At 46.9% G+C, this 24,174-nt stretch overlaps 11 protein-coding genes across 11 annotated transcripts; 5 read left to right on the top strand and 6 right to left on the bottom strand.

The window, feature by feature from the left end:
• Window positions 1-34: 34 nt before the first annotated feature.
• AGABI2DRAFT_192317 (hypothetical protein) lies at window positions 35-338 on the top strand (the record flags this gene model as incomplete). The annotated part of the gene is made up of 1 exon (XM_006460640.1): window positions 35-338. A coding segment is annotated over exon 1 (225 nt), but the record flags the coding sequence as incomplete, so codon positions are not given.
• Window positions 339-1,303: 965 nt separating this feature from the next.
• Window positions 1,304-2,261, bottom strand: OSCP/ATP5 (ATP5 or OSCP subunit 5 of the stator stalk of mitochondrial F1F0 ATP synthase). The gene is made up of 3 exons (XM_006460639.1): window positions 1,696-2,261; window positions 1,516-1,618; window positions 1,304-1,455 (listed from the first exon to the last, which is right to left on the bottom strand). Exons 1-3 carry the CDS (start codon window positions 2,227-2,229, stop codon window positions 1,445-1,447), a joined length of 648 nt encoding a protein of 215 aa, XP_006460702.1. The 5' UTR covers window positions 2,230-2,261; the 3' UTR covers window positions 1,304-1,444.
• A 356-nt stretch (window positions 2,262-2,617) lies between these two features.
• Window positions 2,618-5,239, bottom strand: AGABI2DRAFT_185054 (hypothetical protein; the record flags this gene model as incomplete). The annotated part of the gene is made up of 5 exons (XM_006460638.1): window positions 2,618-3,173; window positions 3,200-3,802; window positions 3,856-4,923; window positions 4,977-5,092; window positions 5,149-5,239. 5 exons carry the CDS (start codon window positions 5,237-5,239, stop codon window positions 3,102-3,104), a joined length of 1,950 nt encoding a protein of 649 aa, XP_006460701.1. The 3' UTR covers window positions 2,618-3,101.
• A 430-nt stretch (window positions 5,240-5,669) lies between these two features.
• On the top strand, window positions 5,670-6,207 carry AGABI2DRAFT_69416 (hypothetical protein; the record flags this gene model as incomplete). The annotated part of the gene is made up of 2 exons (XM_006460637.1): window positions 5,670-5,853; window positions 5,903-6,207. 2 exons carry the CDS (start codon window positions 5,670-5,672, stop codon window positions 6,205-6,207), a joined length of 489 nt encoding a protein of 162 aa, XP_006460700.1.
• A 115-nt stretch (window positions 6,208-6,322) lies between these two features.
• On the bottom strand, window positions 6,323-8,073 carry AGABI2DRAFT_192314 (hypothetical protein). Its single transcript, XM_006460636.1, has 4 exons — window positions 7,871-8,073; window positions 7,633-7,813; window positions 7,506-7,578; window positions 6,323-7,448 (listed from the first exon to the last, which is right to left on the bottom strand). The coding sequence occupies exons 1-4, from the start codon at window positions 7,935-7,937 to the stop codon at window positions 6,444-6,446; spliced, it is 1,326 nt and encodes a 441-aa protein (XP_006460699.1). The 5' UTR covers window positions 7,938-8,073; the 3' UTR covers window positions 6,323-6,443.
• A 1,993-nt stretch (window positions 8,074-10,066) lies between these two features.
• AGABI2DRAFT_185052 (hypothetical protein) lies at window positions 10,067-11,939 on the top strand. Its single transcript, XM_006460635.1, has 7 exons — window positions 10,067-10,495; window positions 10,553-11,013; window positions 11,066-11,285; window positions 11,339-11,392; window positions 11,456-11,589; window positions 11,650-11,731; window positions 11,781-11,939. The coding sequence occupies exons 1-7, from the start codon at window positions 10,321-10,323 to the stop codon at window positions 11,816-11,818; spliced, it is 1,164 nt and encodes a 387-aa protein (XP_006460698.1). The 5' UTR covers window positions 10,067-10,320; the 3' UTR covers window positions 11,819-11,939.
• Window positions 11,940-13,287: 1,348 nt separating this feature from the next.
• AGABI2DRAFT_192310 (hypothetical protein) lies at window positions 13,288-14,612 on the bottom strand. Its single transcript, XM_006460634.1, has 6 exons — window positions 14,505-14,612; window positions 14,476-14,480; window positions 14,247-14,386; window positions 13,554-14,186; window positions 13,338-13,502; window positions 13,288-13,317 (listed from the first exon to the last, which is right to left on the bottom strand). Exons 3-5 carry the CDS (start codon window positions 14,380-14,382, stop codon window positions 13,390-13,392), a joined length of 882 nt encoding a protein of 293 aa, XP_006460697.1. The 5' UTR covers window positions 14,383-14,386; window positions 14,476-14,480; window positions 14,505-14,612; the 3' UTR covers window positions 13,288-13,317; window positions 13,338-13,389.
• Window positions 14,613-14,722: 110 nt separating this feature from the next.
• Window positions 14,723-16,113, bottom strand: AGABI2DRAFT_203833 (hypothetical protein). The gene is made up of 9 exons (XM_006460633.1): window positions 15,989-16,113; window positions 15,866-15,935; window positions 15,746-15,814; window positions 15,559-15,695; window positions 15,346-15,508; window positions 15,155-15,297; window positions 15,037-15,097; window positions 14,954-14,981; window positions 14,723-14,902 (listed from the first exon to the last, which is right to left on the bottom strand). Exons 1-9 carry the CDS (start codon window positions 16,068-16,070, stop codon window positions 14,774-14,776), a joined length of 882 nt encoding a protein of 293 aa, XP_006460696.1. The 5' UTR covers window positions 16,071-16,113; the 3' UTR covers window positions 14,723-14,773.
• A 704-nt stretch (window positions 16,114-16,817) lies between these two features.
• On the top strand, window positions 16,818-20,795 carry AGABI2DRAFT_117626 (hypothetical protein; the record flags this gene model as incomplete). The annotated part of the gene is made up of 15 exons (XM_006460632.1): window positions 16,818-17,049; window positions 17,101-17,211; window positions 17,260-17,394; window positions 17,441-17,541; window positions 17,593-17,766; window positions 17,814-18,020; window positions 18,078-18,276; window positions 18,326-18,928; window positions 18,979-19,572; window positions 19,619-19,755; window positions 19,809-19,960; window positions 20,012-20,222; window positions 20,286-20,576; window positions 20,628-20,698; window positions 20,732-20,795. The coding sequence occupies 15 exons, from the start codon at window positions 16,818-16,820 to the stop codon at window positions 20,793-20,795; spliced, it is 3,282 nt and encodes a 1,093-aa protein (XP_006460695.1).
• Window positions 20,796-21,094: 299 nt separating this feature from the next.
• AGABI2DRAFT_117625 (hypothetical protein) lies at window positions 21,095-21,884 on the bottom strand (the record flags this gene model as incomplete). The annotated part of the gene is made up of 3 exons (XM_006460631.1): window positions 21,095-21,301; window positions 21,359-21,706; window positions 21,765-21,884. 3 exons carry the CDS (start codon window positions 21,882-21,884, stop codon window positions 21,095-21,097), a joined length of 675 nt encoding a protein of 224 aa, XP_006460694.1.
• Window positions 21,885-22,197: 313 nt separating this feature from the next.
• Window positions 22,198-24,018, top strand: AGABI2DRAFT_185048 (hypothetical protein). Its single transcript, XM_006460630.1, has 3 exons — window positions 22,198-22,657; window positions 22,713-23,204; window positions 23,262-24,018. The coding sequence occupies exons 1-3, from the start codon at window positions 22,456-22,458 to the stop codon at window positions 23,975-23,977; spliced, it is 1,410 nt and encodes a 469-aa protein (XP_006460693.1). The 5' UTR covers window positions 22,198-22,455; the 3' UTR covers window positions 23,978-24,018.
• Window positions 24,019-24,174: the final 156 nt, after the last annotated feature.

Here is a 24,174-nt window from a genome sequence, read left to right as displayed (position 1 = left end):
GTGCCACGTTTCCCTTCTCCAAAAGGGATCTCACTCTTCCACCTGTCAGAGACGTGATACGTGGACTAGCCGTCGTTACTTTACCAGGAGACAAAGAGCGGGAAGTCCAGGCGATGGCTGGTCAACGAGCTCGGTTCTACAGTGGAACGTCTTTGATGCGGTCCAAAGCTGTAACAAACAGGAGACGTCAAGGTCCTCTTCGTCCCCAAATTTCTAAGTCTCCAGTCAGGAAAACAAGGACCGCCAACGTCTCCACCCCGATGACTTCAAAACCAGCTATTCCTCCATTGTCGATCAGGAATATGAAAAATTTACCTACACCTCCACCTGAAGGAGATTCGATTGCCTACATTCGACCACCTACTGTTACTCGTAAGAATGTCATTGGACCGCTGTCCGATGGCACGCCATCGATTGTCTCTCCCGTCTCCCCCATCTCGCCAACTCGCGTTTCCTCATTTCCCAGGGACCAAAAAATCAAACCCTATATCGTCAGAGGCCCCCTTCCATCATCCACCTACGAGCGCAATACCCTTGCAGACGGCGTCTTTCCTCGAACTTTGAACCGAGCTACCATGGTACCACCAAAGAATATGAATCAAATCAGCAAGAAAACCAAACTTTTACCGATTGGGCGTATCTCAGAGTCCGATAAAGAGAATATCTCCCCACAAACAAGGTCAAGTCATAGCCCTCGCCGTCACAATTTCGGATCTCCAACTGCTTCGTCTAGGATACCTATCGGGAGTCCTCCAAGACTGAAGGTCGTTCAACCACTTCGCATTATCAAGAAAAACCCGGTTCAAAAGACTTTCAAAGTCTGTAGAATTTCCTGACACGAAATCCGCTCCGAACCCTATCATCAACTTCTCTCCCCAATCACGTATTCCTCATTTGCTTCGCATTTATGATCAATCCTTCTTACAAGTGGCTACTACATGGTATTTAACAATTATCTCATTTTTTTTGCGACACGATCCAACAAGAGCATTGATCATGAACAATCTGTTTTCTCCATATCCATTTCGCATCTTTAGGACTATCTCTATCACATGAATTTCGATGGCATATATTTCGGTCGATATACCCTCTAATTTTGCGGTTGGGTCTCATTTCGTTCAAGGGCATTCTTTCATTCATGTGTATCTGTATATTATCTGTTTTTCATATGAAATGATACCATCTTCGCCGTCGGATATCATGGAACGAGATAGTGAGTCGCCGCGTTGACGCGTTTGAAAGTTTTGAGCTCTGAAGATTTGTGAATGGAAGGATTTAACTGAATAGTTGTTCAGTACGTCTGTACCAATAACTCTCGAGAAGAGGAATTCTATTATATTCGGCGCGGTGATGGAGAATATGTGTGTGGGTACAAATAAAATGCAGCGTGCAAAGCAGTAGGCGGGGTATTACTTTCATACCGCAGGCCACAACCACAGTCCTCTTAAACCGATTCTAGAAATACACATCAGGGTTATACACCGGCATATGGCAAAGTAATATTGAAAAACGCACGTTGTATAACGTTGTTGAGCTTGGTCACTCGCGATTGCACGCTCAAATCGATTGACTTTTCACCAAAGTCGACAATAACACCACCAAGAATAGAAGGATTGATCTATCCAAGAAAAAAAAAAAAGGAATACCCTCTCAGAAGACAAGATAAAAAAAAGCAAACACAAACGCGAAACGCACCTTGTTTTCAATCTTCAAAACCTTTGCAGCTTGAGCAGCTTGCGACTGTTTAAGCGCATTCTCAAGACGAGTAACCATATCCCTTGGCAAAGGTTGAGCAGAAGTAACCGTCACAGTCAATTCCCCCTTATGCTGCGCCAACAACTCTTGAAACCCCTGAATAACCTCCTCCGCCTCCCCCAACCTCCCATTCTCCGACAAAACTTCAAACAAATTCTTAGTAATTTCCGACAAACCCTCCTTCTTCGCAGCACCACTACCACCTTCAAGTTTCCCGTAAAGAAGTTGCAGTCCAGCCAAACGTTCTTGAGAAGAAAGAGTAGGGTTTCTGATCAATGTACTGATTTCTGGAGAGGCTTTGATCGCGTTAGAGGCGTTTGTGAGTTCTGTAGCGATTTTGTTGAGGATTTGAGGTGATTTTTGGAGAGCGGCTCCGAAGACGGCCTTTGAATATTTGGAAGAGATAGCTGAGGCTGCGCGGCGACCCAAGCCTGGGGTGGCAGAGATAGTACGAGTTGCAGAAGCGAGCAGCATCTGGTATTGAAGAGAGTTGAGGGAGGAGGACGTGCAGGAGCCAACTGGGCAGCTAAACTCGGCTTCTCTCGGACTAGCCGGATTTTTCCGCCGTGAGAAACTTTCACTTTTGGTACTCAAGTTAAGTATTCCTGCCGTTGCTTCGCGATAGTCGTGAATGGAATTAGACAGATAGATATATATAAAATCCGACACAGGTATGTGCGATACGATAAACATGACATGAAATTGATGCGATAGAGGGAAAAAAAGATTGCAAGGAATGTGGAAAACGGGAGCGTCGTGAACAATGCAAGTCTACTATACTACAAAAAACGCATAACAAGAGAATAACTCCATAAGCCAATAAAATGTCCCCAAATCAATGCAGCGAGAAAAAAAGAAAAAGAAAATTCTAAGAGCTGCTCTATGAACGATGCACCTCTAATCCAGAACTCTGAGATGGTGCTTCTTTGATAGCTTCTAGTCTTATACCCGCCGAATCCTCTGAGCGATCTACCGAAGGTGTCGGCGGCTGGGATATTTGTGCAGAATTAGGTCTCGACCCAGAACCGGTTCCATGATAACTGCTGCTCAATCCTGGGCTCGTCGGTAGAGAGCCTAGTCCAGTACTGAACGACCACCGCCGGGGTAATAGTGACCCTACCGTCGTCGTTCCTGTGGTTGCCGAATTCCTCACCGAGTACACACTCGGCAATTCGGAAACTCGATCTGTAGATACGGATTCCGCGGGTGAAACAGGATATGACCGCCCAATGTGTTCATCAAAAGACATGCCGTGGTTTGGAGTCGGATTCGATGCTCGTCGAGCCGTTATCCTATCCCACGAAGGTGCAGGTGTAATACCGTCGAGCTTCACAGGAACATGATCATCATCCGACTTTTGTTCCGCCTTTTCCAACATGGAAGCTTCGGACGTGTGCGGTGTGTTGGGAGTTGATGGTCTGGTGTTGAAACGTCCTGTCGCGACTTGCCAGATAGGAACAAGCATGTGGAAAACGACCAAATCTAGTATCAAAACGATAACGGCCACGGACCAAACAACTGCCACAACAGCACCGATGACTGTCCTCGGGATAGCCTTGACAGCTATATGTTCCACGAAAGCAATCAAAAGGCCAGTGCAAACAAGCCTTGTCACTCCCAAATACGTGTTCAAAATGTTTCCTCCCTTCGTCCGATGGGGCTTCAAAACAATCTGAAGCACAAGCACCACAAATTCTGTGACGACCAGCAGAATCACCTGCGCAAATCCGCTGGCACTGGCGAAGGAAATGAAAATGGCCTTCAAAAGGGGTACGGCGAGGTATAGGAGGAAAAAGTAGTAACGTTCGGGGCGAAGATGTGCGTAGAGCGGTCCGAGCGAAGTGAGGTATGTCGGCGGGGTGTGATTATATAGTTCATGCGAGTCTTGCGATCTTCGCACGAATTTAGTGATAACATATGGTGGATAGAATAACAGCACAAGAAGGAAGAGAAAAGTAATGACGGTGAGAATTATTGTTAGCCAAGAGTCCTTGAGTGTCCATTGGTAAAATGCAAATATCAATAACGGAAGTAAGAAAATCAGTCCCTATCATACAGACATAAGTTGGCGGATTCCATCAGAGATTCCAGAGTGCTCACCAGTCGTAACAGCCACGCTTGCACAAAAGAGCGATAATCGAAAGAGGTCATCTTCCCTTTTCTCATACGCGCACGCCTTATCGTAAAAAGAATGAAATAACCACAAGCCAACAACGCGAGTCCGATTGCCAAGACAATCAGACAAACGATAAATGAGGTCATGAATGCATTTGCGGTGCCAATATGAAGAGAGTTGGAATAGATGGGTATCCCAGCCTCCAACACATTGGATGAATCGTCGGTGACAGTCTGAACTTGGCCCTGTACGGCAGGCTGTATGGCAAGGTGGGTCAAAAAGTTGGAGCTCGGTGGCACCTCAATTGGAGTTGCACGAAGGTTGGTATTTGAGAGGGCAGTCAAGATCTCGCCGAGTGGATTGACATCCCGTTGAACGAGAATGACAGGTTTAGCGAGATGCGAGTTATAGGGACTTAGTCTCCTGTTGACGAAACCCACAGCCGAGCTAGAAGTCGAATCCGCTAATTGTCCACCCGTAAGGTGGCGCATACGATCAATAGAAGCTTGCAATGACGAGTCTGACGTAGGGGCTACCAGTCCAATGGCCCATGCGAAATTCAGCGTGAACGATCGGTAGAGTGACGCGTAATTGAGATCCAAAAAAGCGCTGGTAGCTATCGCTTGATAAAGATAGAACAGATCCAAAAATCGGAGAGGAGCCAATGAATCCGGAAACACGGAGTGGAAAATGGCCGAAAGGAACGCCGCGAGGGCGAATGATGAAGTCACCCATTCAACTGCGGGTTGATGTGTGGACCATCCATTGGAGAGGGTGGCCTGTACACAGGCCTTGATGTTGCCAGTACCAGTCTCCTTTAAAGTCAGCTGGGCGAAGCCTTCCAAGTCGGGGATCACGAAGGCAATTCCAGGGACCTTGTTTGATACTTCGAGAGAATCTGGAAGAGTTATTGTGTCCGCCCCAGTAAAGTTGTAGGTGGGAAGGGGACATAGGGCACCACTGAGAATACTGCAAAGGTCGATGGTGACATTGACGGGAGTCATCCCGTATACATTGAGGAGCAGATTGGCGGTGACGTTAACATTTTCTTGCTATGAAGGGAAAATCAAGGGACCGAATGACAGTGATCAGGGAAGGGACGTACGACACTGGCTGCAGAGATATTAAAGGAGACGGAGTGGTTGGAGGGAAAGAAGGCGATGTCAAAACGGTCAATAAGAAGGGTTTCTGGAGGTTGGCAATAAGTAACAGAAGAGGCGACTGCAAGTTAGAATTGTCAGTGTCGGGTGATAGGATCCAAGTGCTGCGGTTCTTACAGAGAGCCTTTTCTCGGGAAAGAACAAGAGCGGGAAAAATGGAGAAAAAAGAAATGAGAAAAAGTCGCGGCCTGGCGAGAGAAGAGAACATGAAGAAAGAGAAATGGGGAGCTCTTTCTGCCTACGGACAATAAGTAGGATCAAATGAGGAGCTTGTTCCGAAAAGGGATATGACTTATTGTCCGGCGTACCGTAATATGAGGCGCTGACGCTTCGGCCAACGGCGACGGTGTTCTCGATTGTTTACCTTGAGAGAGTGCAGAGGACTCTCCAAGGGCTGAGGCAGGGGAAGAGGAGGATCATTCGGCGGTGCAGCGCGAGGTTATAAGTAAACAAGAATAACTTGTTGCGTGCTCGGCATCCGATACCCGACACGTGCACCAAATCTGGGCTAGGTACCCCGTCCTCCTCCCACACCCCACGTTTATTCGGAGCTTTGGGGCGTGTATAAGGCCACGAACAAGCCCAGCGCAGATCCAACACGCCTCCGGCAAGGGCGGGCCGACACAGCACAGTGATAGATGCAGAAAGTCTTGTCTCTCTCGTGTTACAGATTCCGTACAACAGCCCTTCTAGCTCGAGGATACGCAACATCCTCTCGTACTGCTCCCAATTCGTACCCGTATCCGACAATAAAAAACCCCACCCCTCACCAAATATTCCATCTTCCGCAGTCTGCAACCGAGAATGACATCAAAGCCCGATGTACGCTTCCATTTTCACCCCATCCACCTTTGCCGAGTAATTTCATCAGACTTTGACCTCGTCCGAATATACCACCCGGATAAAGCCAGTTCGTCCGTACACCCAGATATCGCCCACGAGCGGTTTCAAGCTATAACCACTGCGTACGACATCCTACGCGGCAAAAAAGCTTCAGGTTTTTCGGGTCACTCGAACCCGCAAGACCTCAGCTACCAAACCACTGCTGCATACCGTGCCGCAAGAAAAAGGCGGCAAGAGCTGTACTCTAGTGGCGCAGTGGATCATAGGTGGAAGGACCGTATATTCATTGGGCTAGTCCTCGCTGTAAGCACAATATGCATTCTGGTCTGCTAAGACTCACCTCCCATTAGACTGTTGGTGTATTTCTGCTACAATCACATTCCACCCGAAAAGAAGCCATTTCAGACTTGATGCACTCCCGGCGGTCCATCTATCCCTCGCCTAATCCAAAGGCAGCCGAGGCCAATCGGAAACCTACAAAGGAGGAAGAACGACTAAGCGCATAATCCGCCGGTATCTCTGTAATTGCACGGCTTCGGTACACCAAGTACTCGTATCCTAATACTAATTTATATTAACAAGGAAACCCATCCCCGCGAATTGGTAGCTATCCTATCTTCACCATCCTTATCCCCAGCAAAATGTGTCCATTCGCCATCTTGTTCCGGATTGTCCAATTTCTCAAGGCCAAGCGTCTTGGAACTCCCCGCCTGCAAGTTCACTAGTCCACTGAACCCAGCATCCTGATAGTTCAACGCCACCGGCCCATTTCTCGACGAAACGTGTGTAGAAGCAATTGGTCTCTTCACACCTTTGTTCTGATGGAAGAATACCTTCGTGACCCCGGCTCCAGTTGTGGTGTGTAAAGTTGCCGTCTCTGGCGCATCTTTCGATCGAGGGGGCTCAGGATATACATGCACATGCATCCTACCATCCCCACGCTGCGTCATAATAGTCGCACCGTCCATGAGCGATACATCACCAGCTATCCACCCCTGAGTTACCTCCAGAGACAAATGATTCGACCTCACGTCTTTCGAAGTCTGGATCATATTGTTCTTATCCAACCCGTACAGCGTCACGAATAAATCATCCAACTTGATATCGGCGCCCTTCTCGTATTTGATGTGTGCCAAAGCATGTGAAGCGAGATGCAATTTCTTCAATGATGGTGGAACGTACAACTTGACATCAAATCGTACACATGCCTCCGGATGATCCCTTTTGAAATACGGAGTCGTGATGGTCGTGACACTGCTGTACAATCCTCCAGCATTTCCCTGAGAAGGAGGAGGATTTGGAACTTTGATTTGGGAGGCCTGAACAAAACTATTGTCGGTGGAACTGATACTGACTTCGTAGTGGATATTGGAAGAATCTTTGGATGCGGATGCGAGGGTGATGGTCCCAACTCCGTCACCTCGAATGTCGATTCCATGGTCAAATTTCACGGGTTGCATTGGGGCGTCAAAGACGTGTGTTCTAGTGTCATTATAGAGAAACGGAGCGGCAAGGCATCCTAGGGATGTACCGAACTCTGGGAGTCCCTTGATGTTGTCGACTTTGGGGTGCGTCTATACTCCATAATAAGATCTGGGTCTCATTTTTCGTGCATAAGGATGGACACGTACTAATCCCCAAGCGACTACAAAAACCAACACGATCGCACTGATGCCGCCTAATATTATGAACCACGTTAGCCAGCTGAAACCATCATTAATATCATTTATCCTCAACCGATAATGACGGACCGCTTACTTGAATCCCCAACGGCTTTTCCTCGGTTCAGTCAATCCCACTTTTTCAGACCCTGAATATTCGTCCTCGAGTAATCCGACAGTAGCTTCGTCGTCGGGACTTCTGTTATCTCTATACCGATTGGGTGTTGAGAGTGAAACACGACTTTCTGCTCCTTCCTCGTCCATTCGGATAGGTTTGTCTAGGAGACGTCGAACACTCAATCCAGTTCCGTAGATTCTAGAAATAATGCACGTACAATCATCTGTTCCCCTCCCAGGGATAATTGACCCAGCGACCTTTGAAGCCAATGAAGCAGGACCCATGGTATAGACTCTCAGTGAGAGATTCAGTAAATGGGGAAAATGGATATATGCGAGTTGTCAGCCGCTTAAATTGCACAAGCGCCCGTTACGGTGAAGGGGGATAGGGGATGTATGAAAGGAACGGAGTGGGCGAGGTAACAGTCGGACGTAGGTTTTTATAGGTTCATTTTGGCTTTCGGCATCTAGCACGAAACACTTCACACATCCCTGCATATCCCTAGGAATGTTAAGTATCTGACACAGCGTCCCTGATGTTATCATTGTCGTTGACAAGTTTGATTGTAGTCGGCCCCAATCTCCATCTAAAACTATTAGGAATCAATCCTTGAAAACATACCTGAAAACCTGTTAACTAGACAGAACTATCTATGATGGGCTAGGCTGTCTTCTTCTGATTATTAAAGAGTCCGGCCGTCGACGACTCGAGCGGAAATTGAACGTTATCCAATTTCGTATCAAATATTGATGGGAGTGGACGTTGCGCGGGCTGAAGCTTGAAGCGCTGACCAGGGGCTCATGACAGGACTGACGTCCTACTCTACTATAAGAAGCGTTGTATACCGAGTGTCATTGATGGGCTTGGTCGTTTCTAATTATAAGGTGGTGAGGAGAGTGATGAGATGTATATTAACATATTGTCGCCGAGTCGTCTTCTTCTTTGAGTGACGCTAACTGAAAGATACATTTTCGGATGAGCTATTATCGCGTTATCAGCGGCCGCACTTTACGCATGAATGAAGACGGTCCTTTTCCGCTTACTGAGCGGGTATAACCGTATATTCTTTACGGCGCGAGTGTCTTTTTTCGCACGAAGCACGGAAAAGATAATCAAGGATCATTTGTTAATCACTCTGTGAGTCATTCAGAAATGGACTGTATGGGCCTACACGTACTTTGTGTGACTTAATGGGTATGTATGTACCTTGGAAGCAACTTGGAAGTGAACTTAGAGGGAAGAAATCAACTGTTTGAATCAATTGCAACTATAAATAACCATGCTGCCCTTGCTCGAGCCTACTCAGGCGGGTTAAGTATACCGTTATTGTACAAATTCATGAGAGGAAAGAACAAATCTCGAGGCCTGTGGAACTTAGGGCTTTTCGCAGCTACGACTCAGAGGGAGTGAAAATTCTGCTTTGAACGATCACAGTGAAATCACAAAAATCAAAGCCATTATGGAAACCTGGCAAATGGTTCAGGCCGATTTGGCCATAATATATTGACCCTTGGTTCAATCAGGGCTTTTCAAATCACTAACGGATTGATTGACTCGGTAGCAAGCATTTGAAAACGGTGAACCCCGAAGACGATCTTCAGCCCAGTGTCACGGCGTCGTGACTTTCTTCTCCAACCCAACACCTCGTATGATCTCTTTTGCCTGCCAACCACACCCTGTGATTAGTTTGTGCCCGCGTAATCCCCTGGCTCTCAAACAACTCGAAGGAGCTCGTCACGACGGTTGACCAGTACCACCCGCTCATCGCGGCTTCTCTCGACTCCCGGGAGAGGCCTGCTGCTCTGCAGGAGAGCTGACCAGGACGCTCGCTTGATTCTCTTACCTGCTCCGCGCTCATATGCATGCAACATACAAATCAACGATGGCCATACAGCAGGGATAAGGAAGAAGTATGACATCACTGCAAGTGTGCCACGCATCTTGCTTCGTGAGAAGGACAGGGAAGAAAAGATTACTGGAGCTCAGCAAACTCGCACTTGGCCTACTATCTATCAGTGATCACATCACATTGGACCTTGTTAGTGTTTCGTCCCATCTACTCGATACTTAGCACCACTACCAGACGACTGTCATATCGCACTGGTCACGCGTCATTTCGGTTAGCTATTTTTTTTTGACTTCATTCATTGTCAGTGCACTTAAGATATGGCGCAATAGGTTCCCCAAGTTCATTGCTACTAAAGCCCCTTAGGCTTGGATCGCTTCCAGGCCATTTGAATTTTGCCGTAATACAGCTTCTCGCACTTGGCCGAATGAAGCATTTGAGCCAAAGCATTTGCTTGGTGTTTTGATCCAAGCTGTTGGGAAAGCTGATAGCCGAGACTCCATCTTCAGCCGCTGAGGAGTGAGAGCTTGTGAGAGCTCACCTCGCTTACAGTCTAGACTGGCCAGAAGACGTACTATCCGCTCGGTATTCAAGAGTCCAAATGACATAGAAGAGAACGGACCGCATGTTCTGGAAAGTTGAAATTTACTACCTCAGCAACGCATGTGTTATTTAGGGTGGAGACTAACCATCCGGTGGACTTGTACCAATGTCCGGATCCAAAGTTACCATGTACACGAATATATAAACTCTCTTTCTCTTTTATCCCACAGACGCCACGCCCCTTCCTCTGGCCTCCGACGGCTCCCCTCCAGATTTCCATGCCTTTCATGTCGCGGATAGCCCTCAATTTCTTCGTTGTGTTGCTTGCCATCACGGCAGGCATATACCAGTTCTATATCAAAGACTTGATGATCCTCCTAGGCTATAATCGCATTGTTGAGTCTATTGGCAATGAGAATTGTCGTAAAGTGCCCGAGTTAAAAGCTTGCGAAGGTAAGTAGAATTTGTTATTTTTTCGACGAATAAGGCCTTGATTTGGTTTGACAAAAGATATGGTTCTTCATGAACCTTCTGGCCTTTTATTTCTGGCATGCTCAGAACCTCAGCGTCGTATACAGTGGCTTCCGGCAGTAAATCGTCTGAACACAGCTGGTGCCTCAAAGGATAGTTTCGTGGTCTATAATCCCGAGACGTCCCAAATCACCAAACTTAAACTATCTGGGCTCGATGATAACCTCGGTTTTTCGTCACACGGAATTGACATCGTCACTTCTGCATCGAACTCATCCGAACTATTCGTATTCTTGGTCAACCATAGACCACAGTCTGATGCTGAGAAACGTGGTGCCGATTCTGTAGTGGAGATATTTAAGCACACAATAAACACCGACAAACTTGAACATATCAAAACGCTTAGTAATCCCCTTGTGTCAACCCCCAACGACATTATCGGCTCTGACGACGGTAAAAGCTTCTTCTTAACCAATGATCATGGTCAGAAAGTGGGCTTTGTAAGTATCGTCAATCGAATTGATATTCATCGTTTGACTGAGTTTTGAACAGGCTAGACATCTTGATATACCGTTTGGGCGCAAGACCACATCGGTTGTCTACTGCCACGTCAATGAAGGCTGTAAATACGCCATCCAGGGAATGAGTGGCAACAATGGAATCGCACGCGCACCTAATGGCACTTTTTACGTCGGTAGTATATCCGTGGGACTTACGGTTCTTGAACGACAAACCGATAACACACTCGTCGTCACAGATATCATCAAAACAGGTACACCTCTTCCATTCCCAGTTCATTGGTGATGTTCTAAGTTGCATTTCCAGATCGTGGAATGGATAATCTATCGATTGATTCAGAAGGACATGTCTGGGCTGCATGTGAGATCTTTCGCATCTTCTGGACGCTGTCATTTGTTGATATAAACCGTCACCTACCCATAGCTTTCCCAAAAATCTTGATAACGGTCGGAAAACACTTTGAAGATCCTAGCCTACCTGCACCGTCCTCTGCCCTTCGTTTCTCCATTAACACTGGACCCAATGCGTTCTATGGTGAAAAATATAAAGTCGACAAAGTGAGATTATGATTTTTCGTCTCTAAGATGAAAGTGTTCACCCTCTTTGGTTGTTATCAGGCCTTTGAAGACGATGGTCACATTGCTTCCGGAATTACTACCGTAGTGCATGACGCACGACACAGAAGATTATTCCTGCATGGTAAGGCATTCCCTTTGGGTTGATTCGGACAATTAATGACATTCATCAGGACTTGCTGCATCTCATCTCACTATCTGTGAGGTATGAGAGACGTCTCAAATTGTATAAATTCATGCTTAGGAGGAAAATTTTGGAAGGATCTATGTTAGCAGAGTATTACCCCAACAAAATCGTGTAATTTAATTTCAATTTACAAGTTTCTGGTTTCATATTTGGCGTCACGTAGAGACGATGGTCAGGATCCGAAAAGATGCGTTGTCCTGTTCCAGTTGAAGTAATCTGAAGAGGACCTATAGAGGCCTGAACACCCCTAGGCTGTGAGGTCGGAGTTGGCATGCAGTAGGGCCGCGCGACAACTTGGACCAGCGCCAAAAGCTCCATTGGCAATTCCTCGATTGTCCAACGAAAGCACCTTGTGGTTGCGATTCAACTTGTCGGGAAAGCTGACAGCAGAGGCTCTACTTCCAACCACTCAGGAGCGAGAGCTCGTCTTGCTCACAGTCTAGACTGACCAGAAGACGTACTATCCGCTCAGTATTCAAGAATTCAGATGACATGGAAGAGGACGGACCGCATGTTCTGGAAAGTTGTAACTTACTACTTCGCCAGTATGCGTTGTTTCTGGAGGTCTAACATCTCCTGGATTATCGATGCGTGGATCCAAAGTTACCGCGAATATATGCTTTCTCTTCCCCTCATCTCCGACATCTCCCCTCCATGTCAACGCCTTCCATGTCGCGGATATCTTCGTTATGCTGCTTGCCATCACAGGCATATACCAATTCTATATCAAAAAAGCTTGCGAGGGCACGCAGATTCTGCTTATTCTCGACGTAAGACCCTGATCGGACTTGCTTGATCCTCCATGAATTTTTTGGTCCTATATATATACTTGGCATGCTTAGAACATCTACGCCGCGTGCGCATTGTGGCTTCTTGCAGCACGTTGTCCGAACACAATCAGCTCAACGTGAACTGATCGGACATGATTCTGGTTCGTCATCACAGATATCAAGACATGTACGTTTACTGAATTCATCTAAAAATTGACTGTTGGAGAACTAATGTGCCTTTGAAAATCGTGGAACGGATAGTATACCCATTGGTTCAGAAGGACACGACTGGAATGCGTGTAAGGTCTTCCGCATCTTCACACTCGTTGAGATACTCGAAGCTATTAAAAATCTCGATGAGGTCGATCACGTCGACGATCCTAGCGTACCCGTGCCGTCTTTTCTCAGCATCAAGGCTGGATTTAAAGCGTTCTAGGAAAATTTCCAGAACATAATTTCCGTTTCCACGAAAAGAAAAGTACAGCTCGCCCCAGGCGGTAGAGTCTTTACGAAGATAACCAATTGCATTCGGATATATCAGCCATTGCTGCCGCTCGTCTCGTTATCGGAGTCGCAAGGTCGCGTTTGTGACACCAATGGAAATACTGGTAGTAGAACAAGCCCTTCGACAAAATCCTACAATTTAATTTCATATTCATGAGTTTTTGGCTGAGATATTTCATATTATGCAGGGAAATGAACGCCATGATAAAGATGAGAGAGAGGGACATGGACCATATTTTGACATGAGACAGCATAGTATATACTGAGACCGCAGTAAACCGCCGCATATCCAGGTAGACAGCCATGGGGAATGAATGCCCTTTAATCCCAACCACCTCCGCCGGTGGCTGGCGCGTCTGCAGCCCAGTTACCCACAGCTGGTTCTGCTGCCCAGTCAGTGTTTGTTGGAGCAGCGTCCGCGGCCCAATCAAGAGCTGGAAATATTGGTCAGAGTGGTAATCTCTATCAAAGAATATCACACTTGCATGTTTCGACCAAGGCGGGGTTGATAGCACCCGCTTGGTGGCCACCGCTAACATCCCATTCTGTGGGAGCGGGAGCCTCCTCACCAGCCGTGACAGCAGCCTTGGCAGCCGCTTCCTCTTGTTGCTGCTTCTCAACTTCCTCAGGATCTCTGTAGAAGAACATGTCGACCATAACATTCCAGCCATCGGGTGACCTGGGGATTGTGCCGCGGAGCCTCAAAACTTCACGAGCGAGTAACCACCAAATAAGACCTATCGAATGCTTGGTCTTGTTGTTTGTGGGAATAGCAACATCGACAAATTGAAGAGGGGCATCGGTGTCACAAAGCGCGATGACGGGGATGTTAACGTATGATGCCTCACGAATGGCCTGGTGGTCCACTCGAGGGTCGGTGACGATGATAAGGCGGGGCTCCTTGAACGAGCGAGTGATGTAGTTGGTGAAAGAACCAGGGGTAAAACGTCCAGCAATGGCTTGGGCACCAGTGTTGGCGGCGAATTTCAGAACGGCACGATGGCCATAGGGACGTGCGGAGATAACACAGACATCATTGGGGTTCTCAATAGCGGCAATAATTCGAGCAGCAAAAACAAGCTTTTCCCAGGTCTTGCCAATGTTGATGATGTGGATACCTGCATGGTGCACGATTACGATAAGAAATGTGAAGTAGGAGTAGACAACGCGCGACACACCGTCAGATCTCCTCTTCCAGACGTATGGTATCATCTGCTTATCACAGTTTTTTGTACCAATGTGGCATTGCGCAGCCAACAGGAGTTGGATCTCATCTTCGGTAGCACTAAGGACAGACGGCAGTTTTGAAGCCATGTTTTGAACACCTAAGGCAGTTGGATCAGCATCTGAGATGGCTCAAACGCATCCATCCCGAAAGGTGCACGAATCGGCTCATTTTGGGGATAGGAACATCGTACGGGATGAAGGAGACGTACCGTGAAGCTCTTGTTAGCTTGTAGTCGGCGTTGACGACGTTGACGGACGGTTTTTGATGATTCGGCTGTGGCCAGTGTCGTCCACACTAGTTTGCCAAGTTTGGGTTGACCTTAATTCCCACGCTCTCACACACACTGGTTCTTTCTTGAGTGCTCTCATCCAACTTCTCTTAGCCTCTATAGTAAAGTTAAATAATTGATGGTATGATACATATGGTGTTCCCAGTAATACAGAGTGATCGCACGAGCCTCTCTAATCCAGTTTAGAATTAAGACGGTTCTCCCTGAGGCTCGCCAAATGAATCCGCGTAAGTCATAAGACGTGGACTGCTCAAGAATGTGCTGAGCTCTGGTGGTTTTTTCATTTTTGATAAACGTTCCAACACCAGCCTGCTGCCCTGAATGTGGATGGTAAGTTCTGTATCTAGACAAGTGGGCCAATTTCTTACTATACAGGACACAATGGCAAGGAGCCACCTACGGCATATCTTTATGAGAATTCTTTGTGTGTATATCATTGCATGAAACGCACGAATCATTGATTCCGGCAGTGAGGTGAGTGATTGCGGACAACCAAGCCCACGTGGTTACAACTGGGGGAGAAATATTAAGATGTCGTAGCGATCCAGATCGATAAGGTTGCCACCTACAAAGCGTAATCACAAACCCGAGGATTTCATCTTTGAGAAGACACGATGCGACGGAAGTGTTAACAATTAGCGTCGTAGCGAGCGACTTGTATTTCAGGATGGTGAGAGTCAGGACGATAAACTGAACAATGGTGGCACTAATACTGCTTCTGTTGGTGGCGAGTTCCTTTGGATATAATAGCCAAACGCACCCAAAGTAGATAAAAGAATCAGGGGTAAGTAATGCAACGCTGGTCGAGTAAGCGCCAGTATCTGGTTTGAGGACAAGGCCGATGATAGCGAAAACTATTTCGCAGAGTAGCAAAAAAAGAAGGAGTAGAGCAACACGGGTGGAACGTTTATACAGAGCATAGACTGCAATTGACTGTTAAGAAGCGTTCATCATGGGGAAATATACTTCGCACCTCGCATCATGAGTTGCGTCTCGACAGAAAGGATCAGGGCGCCCCCGATGATTACCTGACAAGAAACCCATCTACGCAGCGGGGTAGGAACCAGTCCTGTACTGGTCATCGAAAAATAGTCAATGACACGGTTTGCGCTAGGATATATGATTATCGAATTTTCGAATCCGCAGATTGACCCACATACATTGAAGCTGTCAACCCGAAATAACGAGTGAAAAAATACTGCCATTTAAGCCAGCTTTTGTTAGGTTGACTAGATTAGATATGAGGAACATCACTTGAGGAGATGATAGTTGATACTTGCGGCCAGACAAACTCTACCTCCTGGTCGAGAGTTAAGGCAATTTCATAGATGAAGAATGCCAAGGAAGCGACTGTAATTATCAAGAAATTTGGTTGAGAGATAGTTTGATGTGAACGTACGAACCTCGAAAGCACTCTATACGCATCAACGATCGAGTCGAGGGTGATTCCATCGCCTGTTTGGACTGTGTGCCTTCAGCTCTCATAAAAGAGATACAGGGGTAGGCTCAACCCAAGTTGTAATATGCGAGCCAAGTGAGGTGAGAGCAGGGGCTGTTTTGTCGCTCCATATATAAAGCCACGGCAAAACACTCAGGGGATGCCTCGTTTTCAAGGGCCAGAAGCACGTTGCCGAAGTTTGTGGCATCTACGAAATCCGTGTCTCCTTGATTTGATCAATGATTCAGCGTGTTCGGAATTGCTGTTGTCCTTGGAGGCGTAGTGATGTTAGAGATGATGAATGGGAAGGGCCCTCCAGGCTCCAGCATCATTTGCTATTAAAGGCATAGAAAGCCTCTGACACAATAACTCTCAAGCTATTCAAAAGCTGTTTGAATACTTTCGAGAACTATAATATTAGCCTCTTCTGAGTTTTCTGAGCTTTTCTGACGATGTGAGAGCATTACCGATTGAAGGGTCCAGTTGGCCGTTGAGAATTCCTTGATTCTTCTCCACTGAATCCGACAAATTCGACACCGCGTGGCCACAGGGCGAAAGAGGCATCTCGCGTGAGTTACGGAATGCCATATGTTCATCTCTGTTACGGGGTTCAAACTTCAAGTCGATTGTTTTTATTTTATTTTTAGGTCAAGTCACGTGGACAACATTGTTGGCATTTCCATTTCGTCTTGTCCGCAGACTCCGCACAGGCGTGTCGACTTTGCTCATTCCCTATTACATCATTTCATATCCCTACCACATAGACCGGACAACTAGCTTTTGCCAACTTTCCAATGGAGGATGATGTTGACGCCTTTACGCCTGGTCGAACTGTGGACATTGATTTGGGAACCGCAGAAGTCATAACTATCGATCTCGATAACTTGGACCCTAATCCAGACGATGTATTAGATCTGCTTAAGGACGGCCAGTGCAGGGACTGGGTATGGACGAAATTGGCCGGAGAGTATTGGCGGAAGGGTTACCTAGATGGCGCGGAACGAATAGCTCAGACGGCTATCGAGTGTATGTGGTCGAGCACTAGTTCTATCATATCTTTACTCAGGTCACATCCAGCTTTCCAGGCTAATGGGTCTACCGCATCTCTTCCACCAATTTATTGTCTAATGGCTAACATCAATATTGCACGTTCAAGAGCAGCACCTAAACACATCCTGACCGATGCTCGTACGTGGAACCGTGCACTGTACATGCCCCAACTCATCTTTCACGCAGGACAGGATGTCATGAATCAAGAGCGTTCAAAAGATGTCTATTACCGCGAAGCCGCCCAACTCCTAAACGCTGCTGAACGGGTCGGCCGAGATACTGGTGAAAGTGTCAACGAAACACTAGCTTTTTTGACACGAGGTCTGTCGTCTTCTTCCCATTGAAATCTCTCATTAAATCTCTACAGGCATTCAACAATTGGCTACACGTTCTATGGACGATGCTTTGCGGTCATTTGATGGAGTCCTTGCCGTCAAACCTACCAATCTTGTGGCTTTGCTGGGAAAGGTAGCATATGTTCGTTATACAACTTTTCACGCGCTAACCCAACTCGGCTAGGCAAGAATTTTATATGCTCGGCGGAATTTCAAGGATGCGCTGCGTTTGTTCCAGGACGTGCTACGGTATAATCCAAGCTGTCAGCCCGACCCACGGATAGGAATCGGCCTCTGTTTCTGGTCTATGGATCATAAAGCGAAAGCGAGAGTTGCTTGGCAGAGGAGCCTTGAAATTGTAATTTCTGGTCTCTCTTGTTTACAAGGCACTGAAAGTAGCTCTAGAATCCACACGAATGGGCAGCGCAATTGCTCCTTGGGCTCGACGCCATCAATGCTAGCAAAAACACGCAACTTCCGGAGGCTGAACGAACTTCAGCTTTTATTTCGGGAACAAAATTAGTGGAAAACGCATTTAAGGCCAACCAGAAGAGTGCTGCTGCTGCAAATGCTCTTTGCGAAATTTTCCTTCGTAAGGGTAATTTCAAAAGAGTATGTTGAGATCTGTTTTCGATTTATCTTCGACGAACTGATTTTTACGTCCTCCAGGCGTTGAAGCTGGCTGAGCGTACAATACAGTTTGCTGATACCTTGACCATCTTTACAGAAGGTCACCTTCGAGCAGGCAGAGTTTGTCACGCAGAAGGTTCCCATATCCAAGCCAAAAGATTCTATTCCGCAGCGACGAGTGAACAGCCCAAACACGTTCTCGGTGCCATTGGTTTGGCTCAGATGCAACTTCAGCATGGTGCGTGATAGAGTTTCTGGAATGTCTCTTACTAGATGCGTGTACCCAGACGAGATCCCCGCTGCGATCCATACTTTGGATACCCTATTACAACCACCAAATCCCCAAAAGTCGTTAGAAGCCACTGTGATGCTCGCATCTCTCCGTGCGCATCCTCGGCCTGGTGTTTCAAGTGCAGATCTAGGTCAGGAAAAGATGCGGGCAAGGGATCTATTTGAGCGTGTGGGTAAAAGTATCGAACTTGATGAAGTGCGGACGAACGGACATGATACTAGTCATGCCTCTCGTGCCATTCTCGATGACATGGATATGCATGTAGAGATAGCTCGATTATGGCAAGGCGAAAACCTCGATCGGATGCGTAAGGCTTTAAAAGAAGCTCTACGTATCAGCGAAGCTACCGGCAAAGTCGATCCTCGCCTCTTGAACAACCTGGGCGTGCTGCAGCATCTGGAAAGTGACTACGCATCTGCTAGAACAATGTACGAAGATGCCCTTACTACCGCAGCCCATTTAAGCATGGATATATCCGAAGCCATGTCAACATCAATTCTGTATAATCTCGCTCGCGTGTATGAGGATCAAAGCGATGTTGATCTTGCAAGAGAAGCATATGAAAAGCTGCTTTCGAGGCATCCGGAGTATGTTGACGGTAGGTGCATTGTCGTTTAGATCATATAACCATACTGACGCGACTTGAAGCTAAAATTCGGCAGGCTCAAATGTACTCTAATGTCAGCCGCCATAATGACGCTCATGAGCTCGTCAAACAATGTCTCTCATCTCAAAACAGCAGTCTCAATATCCGCGCATTCTATACGTATTTCCTTATACAAACAAACTCTATCAAGATTGCCAAAGACTTCGTGTTCAGCACGCTCAAGGACTACGACAAATATGATGTATACTCATTATGTGCTGCTGGTTGGATTCAATATCAGCAATCTCGGGAGAGCCGGGACAATTCAGCGGATGGTGTGAAGGAACGCAAGCGAGGCTTCCAGCGATCCGCAGAGTTTTACGAGAAGGCTCTACAACTAGATCCTCAGTGTGCATTCGCCGCTCAGGGTCTAGCTATTGTTACCGCCGAGGATGCTTTGGGAACATTAGGAGGCGCTTTACCCTCCACGCTTCCTGTATCAATGGACGAGGGATCAAAGAGAGTCAAGAATGCCCGTGAGGCTCTTGATACATTTGTCAAAGTCCGAGAGTCGAAGGATGATGGCAGTGTGTATTTTAATATGGGTCATTGCTATTATGCCTGCGACGAGTACGACCGAGCTATTGAGAGTGTGAGTATAAATCGCTGTACATTGTCTTCATCGTGATCTGACACTTCTAGAGTATGAAACAGCTTCTAAATTCTATGAAGGTCACAATGTTTCGGTCCTGCAATGCCTGTGTAGATCATGGTATTCGAAAGCTACCAAAGACCAATCATATTCTGCCATGACCACCGCACTAAAATATGCTCAAAAGGTACGTTCTTCTTGCTCCTTGTTCGCATGCCGTGTAGTCTTCATGAGTCATAGGCTTTACATATACAACCCGGCGATAAAGCTACCGTGTACAACATTGCCATGATCCAACAAAAGTCCGCCGAGATGCTATTTGCGCTACCATCTGCCAAGCGAACGCTTGCAGATCTTCAACGAGTCATTGAATGGGCTTCGCATGCACAAAAGTAAGTGTCTTCTCACGCGCCTGTCTCCGCAGTTTGGTGAACGATAATCAGGATATTTGCGTCGCTTGCTGAAGTCAAGACACAACTCGTGCCGTATAGTAAAGACATTGCGGATAATCGCAGAAAGTATGGAGAAAGTATGCTACGGAAAGCCGAGGAACATCTTTCTGCGCAGAGACAACATGAGGCTGAGACGCAAGGTCGTTTAGAGGCAGCCCGTCGTAAGCGACAAGAGGAGCGGGAGAAACAGGAGGCGGCCGAGGTGAGTGCTAGTTTTTTTGGTTATTAGTATAAACTTGAACTGATGACGTTGATTCCGTAATAGCGCGAGCTTCAAGAGAAACTTCGGATAGAAGCTGAAGAACTCACTGAAAGTCGCCGTGCAGCTCGTGAACAAGCCATGGAATGGACACGAGAAGTGCGGATGGACAGTGATGAGGAGAAAGAGAAACGACCTAAGAAGGCCAGGAAACCCAGAAGTGAAGTTCCTAGTGGCGACGAAGGCGAGCCTCGCAAGAAGCGCCGTGGAAAACTGAAAAGGAGCTCTGATGATCAAGGTGATGAAGATGGTGCCGTATTTACGGATGAGGATGATGCGGAACGACCAACAAAGAAGGTGATTATACTTTCTTTGTGCAACCTCACGGAAACTGACTTTTATGGGTAGCGCGCTACGAAGAAGCGCGTCATTAGAGACGATGACGACGATGAGTCCGCCAACCCTCGCAAAAAGCAGTTGTACGTGCATTCTTTTTGATCTTTCGATTATAGAACTAAAGTGGACGATAGCAAGAGCAAAGAGATGATCTCGGACAGTGATGAAGAAATGTCATGAGTTCGACTGTTGTTTTTCTGTGATATGTTACTACCCGATTGTCCTTATAATTTAGATTTGTTTCTGCTTGACTGCGCCTTGCAGGAGCCACAATGCTCATTGTTCATTATCGTATCCAATCACGAGTGCACGTGTGTCATGTTTGTAGCTAAATAGATATCGCGGAATCATTGTAGTCGTGCGGTCATGAATTTAACAATGGTGATGCAACAAGTCGTGGCGTGAAATGAATTTTGGACACACGTTTATTCTAGAATCCCCCACCCGAGTAAAACAACTTCCTCCGTAAGGCCCTTCAATCAGAAAATCCACGGTATTAACTTATATGGCACTCTTCGAGCCCACTCGTCCCATTCCTTCGTGTTCAAGTCCCGCAATGCTTTATCTTCTTTACTCATCCTCTTTAGAAGTCCAGTAGTGATAGTCACAACCACTATCGTATTAAGGAAAGTCGCTACTCTCATCAATGTGGAATTCATAACACCACTTTCCCTAACCCAAGAACCCTACATGACGATCATTTCGAATTAGACCGAGTGTGAAATGGACGGGAATGTTCTCACCTTAGAGCCGTGTAGCATCAACATCCCAGCTACCGTGATAAGAATACCAGAGTATCCAGGATGACGAACAAAATTGTATGGACCAGTTGTGACGAGACTATGGTCTCTACGGATGCTCATTTCATATGTGAACATGCATCCCAACGCTTGGTAACACTTGTATCGGATGAACCCTCCAGACGCAACTAGACAAACGCCGGCGAAGAACAAAGGTGACGGACGAATATGATCCGCTGCACCAACGGATAAAACCAAGTTGGATAGGATATGCTTAGATATGGGGAGCGAGGGCGCGGATTGAGCTAGAATGACAGCTATCTCAGCTAGAGCAGCTGTCCAAGAAATTGCCTGTGATATTGTCACCGATTGAAAATAAGATAAAAGAAAGGCGAGAAACCGAACGAACTTTGACTAGGATAGGAGCAGAACGCTGCTTAAGTGCAGCTTCCATTTTGGTGGACTCTGCCTTCTCATCGTTTGTTGGGGGAGGATGAGGTGGAGTTATAGCTACTTGTAAGCCAACCATGGCGACAAGTATGCAAGGGACCTTGACAAGAAGAAACATGAAAAAACTGAGGACGGCTTGTTCAAGAGTCACTTGGGAGTTCGGCGGATGTAGGATGCGAAGACACGGAAGTGGGCGTTTATAAGAGAGAACTGGGGGAAGAAGCAAGACGTAAAATCTAAAGACCCGGAGCCTCGAGGCTACGTATTTTAACGGTTCGTAAAATTGAAATGATTCCTTTTCTGAATGAGCCTGAGACGCGAAGGCTGAGTCTGGGAGATTCGCAAAATGCTTTATTGATCTTCTCGAACGACACGGTGATATTTGGCGGCCTGAATGTGGACGTGTCAGAACGTCATATGGCCATGTTACGCTGAATATTAGCGCGACCAGTATTAGCTGGACGACCAAGCAGGGCGGGTCGTGAAATAATTAAATGGCATTTGCCGGTGTCCGGATCAACTATTGTTCCTGAATGATATGATCAGAATCGACTCAACTGCCGCCGCTACCGATAACCCTAGGCTTATCATCAGTAGGATACATATACCTTCCTAGCTCCCCATTAAACATTCAAACATCAGCTACTAGAATGACTGACGCTGTCGCTGCGACTCCGGTGCCCGTCCTTTCATTCCCTGCCATTCTCCGGAACTCTGGCCTAAAGGATCGTTTCGCTCATTTACACCAACTTCCTCCGAGTAACACTGGAGGGGACTCCAACCAGTCTCCCCTCAAGACATTTCGATCAGATCAACATGAAGGCAAGCGCTGGGCTAGACGCAATGATAATGGTCTGTCTTCCATCAGTCCCAGAACCCAAAAGAACATGACAAATGCCCGCTGTAGCGCACTTCATCGGCAACCCTCACGTCGTTGCTGCAACCAGGAAGGACTATATCTTACCGGTCCCTTCAACCAAGGCCACGTTCCCTGAGCCGCTCCCTTCGTACCTTCCTAGGACTGTGAAAGCACCCGCTGCTATCAGTCCCACTCGAGATCTTGCATCTGCTAGTGCAGGTCGCTTTTCATTGAGTCTGAAGGGCATGCGAAAGGAATTAAGACGAGCCGGGGGACGAGCCGAAGCCCTAGTCAGGGACGTTGAGAAAGAAATGGTGGACTGGCTTCAAGGGGGTGTCATACTACGACCAGACGAGTCCAATGCCGCTGGGCTTTTTGGCTTGCAATATAAACCTGGGGAAGGCACGGAGATCGGGACCACGGGTTCTATATTCGAAGTCTCGCGAACGCCCTTACAACTAGTATGGAGCGTCGCGGATGACGCTTTTGCACGTTATGTAGTCCATTGCTGCGCCCGTTATCATGAAATTGTCAGCTTCAGTCAGTATAATCTTGTATCCATATATCGTCTTGAACACTCACCAACGTCCGTCGCAGGCAAGGGCGATTCAAATCAACGCCTTACTTATCTTCTTCGCCCAAATATCAAACAACCGGACTATAGGATAGCATCAACACTACTGACGCCGCCTGCCACTGATATTGATTATTCGTCTCTTCCCGAAACTACCGACATCGACTCGGATTTCGTATCTGATCGCGATTTGGTTGATTCTGACGTAGAGGCTTCAATTGACCCCGAAAGCCACGCCACTGGGAACCTCGAAGTGATACGCGAGACATCTCTTCCATCTTCGCCATTGATCGAGGCTCGTAGTATCAGTAAGGAGGAGGACGAGTGGTCTGTACTCAGTGCTGACATAGAGGCGGACGAATCCAACAGCGAAGCTGGGAATTCAGACCTCATCGACTCTATTGCTAGCCTCGATTTGGAAGGTAGCAGCGATAGCCAAGCCGAGGGGGTTCGCGGGCTAGGAGATGACGACCCAGATAAGACCTTGACCCAAGACTTCATCACAAACGCGGTGAATGACCTTATTCGTGATGAGAGAGAATCTTCTACCAGAATCCCCCATCACCGGCAACCTCTTCGTGCTATAAACAGACGTTGGAACAGAAATTCCTCCTTGCCCTCTCGTTCCCCTGCCCGAATCCGACGTCTCGCATCCGCTAAGAAACGCAGACGTGCCAACGCCAAGAACATAGAAGGAAGTAGTAGATACGTCTCGTTTTATGACTATCTGTTCTCCTGAATTATTTAAGTTATTCTAACTCTATGGATATTACTTAAATGCACGAAGGTTCGAGAGAACTTGTAACTTCATAAGCGGCGAGTTTATTAGTAGACTTGACAATTAGGAGGTATATTTTCGAATAAGTACATACGACGACGAATTTATTGTATATATTCGAGGCCAAAGACTCATCAGTAGTGATATCTTTCTTGAGC

This window comes from Agaricus bisporus, assembly GCF_000300575.1.
Source record: "Agaricus bisporus var. bisporus H97 unplaced genomic scaffold AGABI2scaffold_5, whole genome shotgun sequence".
Classification (NCBI taxonomy): domain Eukaryota; kingdom Fungi; phylum Basidiomycota; class Agaricomycetes; order Agaricales; family Agaricaceae; genus Agaricus; species Agaricus bisporus.
This window is presented reverse-complemented; position numbering and strand designations above follow the sequence as displayed.

Coding starts and splice junctions, on each gene's coding strand:
- OSCP/ATP5 (XM_006460639.1), bottom strand. CDS start 2,229: ATGCTGCTCGCTTCTGCAACTCGTACTATCTCTGCCACCCCAGGCTTG. Junction 1,619..1,695: donor TTTTGAAGATTGAAAACAAG/GTGCGTTTCGCG, acceptor TTTCTTGGATAG/ATCAATCCTTCTATTCTTGG.
- AGABI2DRAFT_192314 (XM_006460636.1), bottom strand. CDS start 7,937: ATGGGTCCTGCTTCATTGGCTTCAAAGGTCGCTGGGTCAATTATCCCT. Junction 7,579..7,632: donor AAAAGCCGTTGGGGATTCAA/GTAAGCGGTCCG, acceptor TGATGGTTTCAG/CTGGCTAACGTGGTTCATAA. Junction 7,449..7,505: donor TTGTAGTCGCTTGGGGATTA/GTACGTGTCCAT, acceptor TATGGAGTATAG/ACGCACCCCAAAGTCGACAA.
- AGABI2DRAFT_192310 (XM_006460634.1), bottom strand. CDS start 14,382: ATGGCTTCAAAACTGCCGTCTGTCCTTAGTGCTACCGAAGATGAGATC. Junction 14,187..14,246: donor CTGGAAGAGGAGATCTGACG/GTGTGTCGCGCG, acceptor TGCACCATGCAG/GTATCCACATCATCAACATT. Junction 13,503..13,553: donor CCCCGCCTTGGTCGAAACAT/GCAAGTGTGATA, acceptor CAATATTTCCAG/CTCTTGATTGGGCCGCGGAC.
- AGABI2DRAFT_185048 (XM_006460630.1), top strand. CDS start 22,456: ATGACTGACGCTGTCGCTGCGACTCCGGTGCCCGTCCTTTCATTCCCT. Junction 22,658..22,712: donor GGCTAGACGCAATGATAATG/GTCTGTCTTCCA, acceptor TGCCCGCTGTAG/CGCACTTCATCGGCAACCCT. Junction 23,205..23,261: donor TCATGAAATTGTCAGCTTCA/GTCAGTATAATC, acceptor CGTCCGTCGCAG/GCAAGGGCGATTCAAATCAA.
- AGABI2DRAFT_185052 (XM_006460635.1), top strand. CDS start 10,321: ATGCCTTTCATGTCGCGGATAGCCCTCAATTTCTTCGTTGTGTTGCTT. Junction 10,496..10,552: donor CGAGTTAAAAGCTTGCGAAG/GTAAGTAGAATT, acceptor GTTTGACAAAAG/ATATGGTTCTTCATGAACCT. Junction 11,732..11,780: donor CAGAAGATTATTCCTGCATG/GTAAGGCATTCC, acceptor GACATTCATCAG/GACTTGCTGCATCTCATCTC.
- AGABI2DRAFT_203833 (XM_006460633.1), bottom strand. CDS start 16,070: ATGAGAGCTGAAGGCACACAGTCCAAACAGGCGATGGAATCACCCTCG. Junction 15,936..15,988: donor GCGTATAGAGTGCTTTCGAG/GTTCGTACGTTC, acceptor TGATAATTACAG/TCGCTTCCTTGGCATTCTTC. Junction 14,903..14,953: donor TTGCCATTGTGTCCTGTATA/GTAAGAAATTGG, acceptor ATCCACATTCAG/GGCAGCAGGCTGGTGTTGGA.